Genomic DNA, 9,350 nt, shown 5'->3' with positions numbered 1-9,350 from the left:
GAAATGGATGTTTCCTTGTGAGCCCATAATTGATACAGTATGTGGTTTACAGCTGAGAAGATAATGAGCAAAAAATGAAGACCCACGCTCATTATTGTTTGTTTTCACAGACATTCAAGAGTGTTACGAGGTGACCTTGCAGCACGGCTCAGGAGAAGCTGTTGAGAATGAGGACAGAAGGCACAACGGCTGGAAGGTAATATTCCTTCTTCATAATGAAAATGATGGCAAAACTGTTTACAATTAGCTGGTGTTTCATTCTGTGGCTTCGCTTCCCAGCTGAGAAAAAGGGCATAGAAACCAACACATGGTTTCACTGCCTGTGTGCACTCCGACATGCATTAGTATCATGGTCGTCATGAGTCACTGAGGCTCTGACTTCAACCAAGCAAGTGAGTGTGAGGAAGAGAGAAAGTTTGAAAACAGGAAAGGAGAGGGGCACATGGGTAGAAGGTAAAGAGGAAATTAGACAGAGTCTAAAGAGCACTGATTACCATTTGCTCATCAGCAGGCTGCTCTCATGAAGCTACATGTTTGCACTCACATGGTTGTGTGGAATATTTTTAGCTTAGAAACAGAACAGAAACAGTGGTTGTTACAGTAACTGATGGAAACTGAAGCAGGTTGAATGTCCTCAAGTCCAGGGACTGTGGTAAAAAACTTTGATGGGGTTCTGCAACCTTCAACCCCAAAAGATCTATCATTTTATCGCTAAATAAAATGACTCAAGAGTAGCACTTCTACACATAGTGCAAGAGTGTAAAATTGATTAAAAAGTGTATGTTAAAGCCATTTCTGACAGTCACCGATAAAATATTGACTGCAAACACTGCAGCGCTCCACTATCTGCTAAATATAAGGGCTGATTGGATATGTTAGGCATGGACCTCTGTGGCTCAGGAGCCGTAGTTTTGTTTTGTAGACTGCCTTAGACTATGTATGTATGTATGAGAAATTGAAAACTATAGTCGTAAAGTGAAGCTGGAAAAAGGGTTTCTAGGTCTTTTCTCAAAGTATTTTAAATTTCTTTCAGTTAGTGAAAATAGTGAAAAAAGCCATTTACAAAAAAAGTTGTAAATGGCTGCTGGAGCCTGAATGTAGTAAGAGGATTGTTAAACACGTGACTGTGTCTGAGGGAACAGTTTAAATGTTTAAATGTCATGATCTTCTCATGTGTTATGTATTCTTAGGGTGTGTGTATGTCCTGTGGTTAGCTGCGTAACACAACAGTGCTGATGAAATTGTGTAGTCCGATCCTTGAAGAGATAATAATTTATCCCATCCATCCAACATTTTTCTTTAATACCTAACACCTCCCTACAACCGATCCTTCTATGGCAATATGTGTTGTTTTTAAATGTGAGTACAAAGCCTAAATTGGATTATGGCCAGACAGCTGCACAGGGGAATTGCACTGGACTTGTCCTTCACAGACTGTATTGCAGATGCTATAGTGCACAAATTACTGTAACTGTAAATATTAGTGTTGGAATATAGGTGTTGACAACATTAGATATCCAACCTTCTTATTGGTAAACAATAAGAAGGTTGGATTTTAAGGTTCTGTTTGTTTCCTGTCAAATATAACATGATGGTGCATCATGAAGAAGAGAACTTCTTTAGTCATTTTGTTCTTTTTAAAAATATTATTTTAATATATAAAGTATATTATAATACAACACATAATCAGTCAAAAAATACATTAACCAGTTTACTAAAAAGCTGAATAAGAAAAAACATTTAAAAAAATACAATAAAAGGAGAAAATAGAGAAACTAAAACTACATCAACAACATTTAATCCTGCTGTCTGTCCCAGAGCTGGGACACTAAACCACAAACTTGATTTTTGACTCTGCCACCCTTAACTGGTCTCAGCGTCTTCTGTGATCCACCCTGTCTTGCGTCTAATTCAGTGCAGCGTGGCTCCTGATCCTCCTCCATCATCTCCTCATCTGTGGATCCCAGCTGTTCAGACAGAAACAGTCCTCGAAACCGAGAAGAGGCTGATGGAGGGATGTAGGCAGTCAGAGTGGGCAAGTTTGTGAAAGAGCGAGAGCGAGCAGCTTAATGGACACCCAGAGTGGCGCTCATCAGTATTCTAGCCATGCTGTCACCTGAGTGGAGGAGAAGAGAGAAACTAAATGAGTCTGCAAATTCCCATATTTGGTGCAGAGTAGCAGGTGAGAGTGCAGAAGAACAGCTCCTCTGGAAAAGGAGTAAAAGCAGACAAGATGTTGTAGTAGTAGGTTATTTGTTTTTAGGTCAAAATTATCAGGCTTGAGTTTATCGTGTGGTAATAATCAGATTAATGTACAGCAACAAAAGAGTGGTGTGTATGTCTGTGACGGCAGTGAGTTCTATCTTCAAGTGGAGCTAAAAGAAGTCTTCCGTCTTTGGAAATTCCATGACCCTGCTTTGCACTTAAGATAACATGTGTAAGTGATAAACACTGACTGGTTGGTGGCCAGCCACGAAGGCTGCCCTCTGCTGTCAGATCAGGTTAAAACTGTATCATTGTGTTTTTAAATGTATTACATAATGTTGAATTCTACTGAATATGTTGAGGTTTGATGTGGCCTACTGCTCTACTGAAAAGAAAACACAGGAAATCTCTTTTTGTTTCTGCCAACAGTTGGCCTTTTAGGTCCAGTTCGTGGATAATTTCATCAAATTTGCCAATATTTTAACAAAATAATTTTTAATTGTTCTTTTTTAGCATTTCTTTTGCCTTATAGCTATTGTTTTAAAAAACAACAGTGTTTTTCTCCAGCTATCTAATTTTTTTACTGTACTGTTTTTATATGGCAACTTGTAAGTTAATGCAACTTGTTTCCCTATTTTATTAAAAAATATTTTTGACTTATTTATAAATGCATCCCTTTGTCATCAGGAGGATGAGGAGGAAGAAGGAGTGTCTCTGGTGCGAGTAACCAGCAGGAGGAGCCCTCACAAAGTGGAGCGCGTTTCTGGTGTAGTGACTGTCTCACATGTCAGTGTGCCAAAGGTGAGTCAAGATGAGTCATTAGGGGAGACCTGATAACATGGGTTCACACTGTAGGGCTAAGGTACTGTACGCTAGTCTCATAAAAGCCGGTTGATGCTAAAAAAAAAAAAAGATCAAGATTCAATCATTTGTGTGTGTGTGTGTGTGTGTTTTCACTAAGCTTTTTTCACTATGCCATTAAATCAAAATTCTCAGACAACGTTTTGGCTGCCATTGTCACTTTCCCAGATTGTAGCTCTAAAACACAGTTGATTAGCTTAGCTTAACACCAAAAACCCTTGAAGGTAACTTGGATGTCACTTCACAAAAAATAGTGTCAAAAATGTCATTATGAAACAATTTTCTGAAATGTCTAAAGGTTGAATTACATTTTTGATGGGTGAGCTTTCATATAACTAAGCAGTAAGCACCATCACTTGAAAAGACAATAACAGACTTTTACAATATCCTGTAACTTGATTAGTTGATAGCAGCACAGTGACATTTGTGAGGCAGATATTCACACTCACACTTTCTTTTGTGTTGATTTAACAAAACAGCTTTGATGTGATAATAAGTGAGATTTACAGGTGCTGGCGAACTGCATTCCCCTGATCCTAGTCTTTTTGCAGTGCTAAGTGGACTGCCTCTGTGTTTCTGGCCATTTACTTAGCTCACCATTATTGATCAGACTATTGGCAAAAAAGGCTACATTTCCCAAAATGTCAAGCAATATTCTCATTGTGGTCAGCCTTCTGCCTTTAAGAGCAGCGAGATTTGTGTTCATACAGTATACACATGACAGAGACATGTCAGTGTGTTTGCCGCCCCTTCTTATTGCTGAAGGTCCTGGTGTTCACATGGCTTCCCCATTACAGCACGGCCAGTGGCACATGGCAGCAGAGTGGCCGCAGGCGTCAGCTTCTCAGCTGAGCCCAGAACTAGTGCAGTGGGTGGAGGAGGATGTGGGGTGGGGGTCTTAGGAAAAGGAGGGAGAGAGAGATAAAGGCTGTAGGCTTACAGAGTCAGTGTGCTTATGTGATGAGAATATGGTGACAGCATGGGTCTTCGTGCACTTTTCTCTAAGCGTGCATGTGTGAAAGAGAGAGAGAGGGCGAGAAAGAAAAAAGGACAACAGAGGCAAGCTTCCGTGTTGCATGAAAAGGGGAGGTGAAGTAGTTGAGGAGTTGCAAAGATCAGGATAAAGGGAGGAAGAAATGGGGGAAAGATAAAGTGGTTGGGCTGGCATGTGTGCGTAAGAGAGAGGGACACAGAGCGAGGCGGCTGAGAGGCGAGGGCCGGTGCAGTGCAGAGCTGGAACGGACACCCAGAGCTCAGCCTTCCTCCGGTTGCCATGGAAACCACATTCCTCCCCCGCCTGCATCCCTAGAGACTGATCTGACTCTCTCTCTCTCTCTCTTCCTCCCTCTCTCTCTCCTTTCTCTCTATCACTATCTCTCTCTGCTTCTCCCCCATCTCACTTTTTCTGTTTTTTATCTTGTCTGTTTCTTCCCTCTTGTAATTCACATCTTTCTTTTTTTCTTGTCTCTCTTTTAGCTCAGCTTTACACACGCGCACACACACACACAGGTTCTAAACACATCACTGATGAAGCACACTTAGCAAGCACATCCATTTTAAATGCATCCCTCTCTGTGGCATTGAAAGGTGAATGATGATAATTACACACATTCATGGACATGTAAACACTTAAAAAAACAACGGAAAAAGCACATTTACTTTCTATTTTTCTATTATTCCCCTGTCATGCTCAGTACTGTGCTTCAGTTGATCCCTTCCAGCCACCATATTTTGGCCAAACATTGAATCACTCTCCTGTAGCTGTTCTCTCAGCTACTGATCTTCTTCTTCAGCAGCTGTGGGGCCATCTTTTCCAGTGCCTCCTATTCTTTTCTACTACATGTTCTCCCATCTCTCTTTATTCCAGAACGCAGCGGTGTCATGAGGCTGCTCAATACAGAGTTTTAGTCGTGTCGTCTTTCTGTGTTCTTTGCGTCTCTGTGAGAGCTTTGATGTTGCTCTTCAGCAGGTTGCTGTGTCTTTCAGAGCAACACTGAGGCACAGACTGGCTTTCAGTCTTTCTTTTTCCACCTTCATTTTACTTCTTATCTTCTACTTCTTAACCACATATTCTTACAAGGATCCGATTGTTGGGTATTCAGCAAAGAACATCTTCCATTTGTTAAATATTTGTGAAAGAAGCAGCTATGATGTAATGATGCCTTCACCCCCCTCTCACAGATGCTACAGCAAAGCGGCACAGTGTGCGTTGCCTCTTTAATAATGCCTCACTGCCGACTGCCCTTTTATGGTGATACATCCGGTCAGGTGACAGAGGAGTAGTCATGTACTGTAGCATCTCGGAGAAATGCCTAGAAAATTACTGAAAAGCTCAATACGTTGTCTGCGCTCGTTGGCCAGGTGGGTTTATGTAATAAGGGCTGTGTTGGCTGTTGCAGAGCTGATAATGTTGAGGAGGGAGAGGCTGTACAAACAGCAATATAGGAAACAGGGGCGCATCTCTGTTCAAAAGCACAAGATAATTCCCCTGTTTATGCCATAAATCACCGGTCCTTCTTTTTTTCATTTGTCAACAGAAAGTCAGAGGTCACTGCTTTCATTTCACAAGATAAATCACCGTATGCTGTTAATCCACTGCTTTCCAGTTCAAGCTCTTTAATTGGGCGCAGTATTTCTCAAGGCTTCTACACACAAACAGCTCTGGCTCATTCATACGTGTGTGCATTTCAACATACGTCTGTGGTATAGATACTGTCTATAGGTTTCTGTCATGTTTTTTAAAGTGTTTCTGCTTTTCTCAAAGGTCTTTTTTTGCATCTTCCAATCATTTTATTATTCTAGACATGACTATGTTTTACAGCATAGTTTTTGTGTTCTGTACTATGTCAGCCAATAGCTCTCATTGCTGTGAGGCCACTGATCCAGGGCCAGTAACAGAATATTGTGTCTCCTCTGCTTGGTGCTGCACCACCAACCGTAAAATAATCCTACATGTGACACTTTAATTGCCTTATAAATTGCAGATTAAATCGTCAATATTGCATAATCCAATACGAGGACATCTCACTCAACGGAATAACGGTAACTACGCAATTTAAATAAGAAATTAACAATCATCACGCAAACCAGTTGTTCTTACGCGACTGTTTATTAGCCTGTGGCTAATAAACAGTGGTTAAACAATATATCTGGTTCAAATCCAGATTTTGCTGCATTATAGTTGAATACCCTTCTAGACTTGACAACTGTTCTCCCATTCACTCATGGACAGTGATTTACGAAAATGTCCAAGGACAAATTAGAACGAATAAAACCCATCAACTTCCCTGATAGAAAAACAGTTGTAAACGTTCTTTTTCAAGCCGTCCTGCCGTCCTGCAAAAACTTGTGACAAATATGGGTGGCTGTAAGAAAGTGTAAATGTCGGTCCTCATTTTTAGGACTATTACTTCAGTATTGTTTTATAAACAGTACCTGTAGTGTATGAATATTTTTTATCTAATCTTTTTTAGATGCATTCCTCTCACTCTCAAACTGTCGTTGTTCTCTAGAACTTATTTGTCTGATCACACTGAACATTAGATACAGTGACGACAGTTAAAAGAGAGACAGAGAAAAGCTGGAGAAGAATGGTTGCCACTTTGATCAATATACTTGTATTGTTCTTCCAAGCAATGGTCTGAAATGCCCCGCCTCCTCGCTCTGATTGGCTAGATTTGACTTTATGCCTGAATACTACAATGCACGTGTTGGTAGTCCTTGGTTTCAGTTTGAATAAAGCCTTAAAGATTTCTTCCTTTTGTTCTTTTCTCAGCACTTCTCTGTAGGTTACAGTGATAGAATATCATTATAATGAAGTGAGTTACTGTTGCATGTAATTAAGTGTGGCTGAGCCTGCTGTGTGTGCCTCCTGGTGGACCTGCAGCACACACCAGTGTGCCCTAGTGTTGTACTCTGTGGTTTGTCCAGAAAAGAGCTCAGTTACAAATTGTTCTGGACAGGTTTTGGCGTTTCCTGTGGAAATCAAAAAAATGTGCAGCATTCCATGTATGACTATTGAAACACGAGGGCATCCACACAGCAGATACAACCCTGTCCGTTCCTCCACTACACTTCATAAATAATGCATATAGGCAGGTTCTTATTAGTGACACCATAACAGTCCTTTTCTGAAATGAACCTTCACCCTCGGTGTCCCAGTGTTTTATTTCCTGCTTTCGATAATATATTGATTCATATGGATGCATACTGTTTGGTCCGGTTGCATTACTAAGAATATAACTGCGTACACACTCATCCATGAAAACCTTCTAGCGTCTTCTTCCTTCTTACACATTCTCACTCTCAATTTCTTCCTCCACCCACTCAAAAAAGCCCAAGCGTGTAATCTTGTTGGTTTTGTACACGTGTTTGTGTCATCACTGTTAAACATACAATATTCTTTCCCCATGATTGTTAAAGAGGACTTTTTTTCCCCCTGTTCTGACCATGAACAAAGTGTTAGAACAAGGGTCCATCTGTTGGCAGGCAGGTGTGACACTTTGGAAAAAAGGTATTTTTAACAGCTCGAATTGTTAGTCACTGTCACGTGGGTGCTGTAAAACGTAGCTTGGGGTTATCCGCCTGTAGAAGCACAAGGAAGTCTGTTAGGTGAATAACTGAACTAGAGATGACCAGGGATGTGACCAATGACCAGACACACGTATGATCACTGTAGGTCCTTGGCTGCAGTGGTTTGATGGAAAACATGGATTTGACTCCACCATTTTTGGGAGATTTGGGTTCTAATGTGTGATAATTACTCATGTTGCCTTTTTAAAATAAATAGGAAAATGCAGTGTTTTGAACATTTTGCTTTGTGGATGTAGCTTCGATTTGAAATGTGTCACTCACTCAACAAGCAGCAATGAGTAAGACTGAGCTGCAGCAGCCCCTTTAAGAAGAGCCAGTGAAGCGCTCAGTCCTGTCGATGCTGCTGCTGCTGCTGCTGCTGCTGCTGCTGCTGATGGCAGTGCTGCCAGTTGATTGGCTGTGGCTGTCAGGGCTGAGGTGCTGGAGGGATGCTGCTAAAGATCCCTTCATCCTCCCTCCCTCCCTGCATTTCTCTCTCTCTCTCTCTCTCTGTCTCTGTCTCTCTGTCTTTCTCTCGCTCGCTCTCCCCCCTCTCTCTCCCTCTCTCTCTCTTCCTTTCTCTCTCTCTCTTCACCTCCCTCTTGCTCGTTCGCATCCCTCTGAATAATCCACATCTAGGGCACACTGGCTGAGGGACGATCCACTGCTCAGCTCCTCTCTGCTAGCCAAGAAAAAGAGCCAGAGAGAGAAAGACAGCGATTTGTCAACGCAGGAGGAAAAGCCTTGATCTTTTGTCCGGGAAGATACTGAGAATCAAGAGAAGAAGATTTTCATCTGAGGATATCATTTATTTACACATATATATATTGTTTATATATCTATATATATATTTGTACACACACATATAGATATTTATATATATATATACATTTAACCCTGTACATATCTGTTATTTGTGCTTGTCTGTTTATATCAATATTTTTATATATGTATTTGTGTGTGTAAATATATATATAATATATAAAGAAAAGTATATACATTTTGGTGTGTGTATATATATATCTATCTATATATATACATATATATACATGTGTATACAATTATACATGAATTTCTATTCTTATCACTGTGAACCGCAAGAAGCAGGAGGAATTTCTATCTTTGGGGCTGGTCTCTGATTGTTTGCTCGTATACAATATTTTCCACATTTCCTTTGATCTTCTACGTCAAGAGGACAAAGACTACGTGCTCATTTTCATATTTCTTTTCCTGTTGCTGCCTTCCAGCCCTCTACATTATTTTTTTTTACTGCCAACACAGAGGGATTAAGAGAGGAGTGACAGGATTCAAAAAGGGAAGACCTGCAGAAATTCCTGTGATTGGCGTTATTTCTGCTGCCATTATCGCTGTGTGAGCTGATCACAGCGAGCGCCGTGCAAGATCTGAGGACGCAGCAGCAGACACAGAGAGTGCCACGCCGCTCGGCTCTAATTCAGCCCTAGCCAGCATGCACAAACATCACCACTGCTGCAAGTGCCCAGAATGTTATGAGGTGACCCGTATGGCTGCATTGCGTAGAATGGACGCCCCGACGTATGGAGGAGACTGGCAGGCCGAGCCCTATGGATACCCGCCAGGGTATGGGGGAGGCCAGACCTTACCGCCTCCAGCATCAGGAGGAGGTGGAAGCATGGGAGGGGGAGGAGGAGGAGGAGGTGGCGGAGGAGGGGGAGGAGGAGGCGGCGGCGGCG

General features: G+C 41.5%; 1 protein-coding gene across 5 annotated transcripts in view; it reads left to right on the top strand.

The window, feature by feature from the left end:
• Positions 1-9,350, top strand: part of dlg3 (discs, large homolog 3 (Drosophila)) — a 63,100-nt gene that overhangs the window by 7,045 nt on the left and 46,705 nt on the right. For 3 of the 5 annotated variants that reach the window (XM_008326738.3, XM_008326736.3, XM_008326737.3), the window contains exons 3-4: positions 111-196; positions 2,893-3,006. In XM_008326738.3, coding sequence (XP_008324960.1) covers positions 111-196; positions 2,893-3,006 — 200 coding nt within the window. Of the gene's footprint in view, positions 1-110; positions 197-2,892; positions 3,007-8,678; positions 9,282-9,350 lie in introns of those variants that run through there. The other 2 variants (XM_017039317.2, XM_025063160.1) reach the window with 2 other exon arrangements.

The sequence above is a fragment of the Cynoglossus semilaevis genome, chromosome 15 (assembly GCF_000523025.1).
Source record: "Cynoglossus semilaevis isolate Cse_v1.0 chromosome 15, Cse_v1.0, whole genome shotgun sequence".
NCBI classification, from domain to species: Eukaryota; Metazoa; Chordata; class Actinopteri; order Pleuronectiformes; family Cynoglossidae; genus Cynoglossus; species Cynoglossus semilaevis.
The sequence above is the reverse complement of the archived record's forward strand: the minus strand, read 5'-3'. Positions and strand labels throughout refer to the sequence as shown.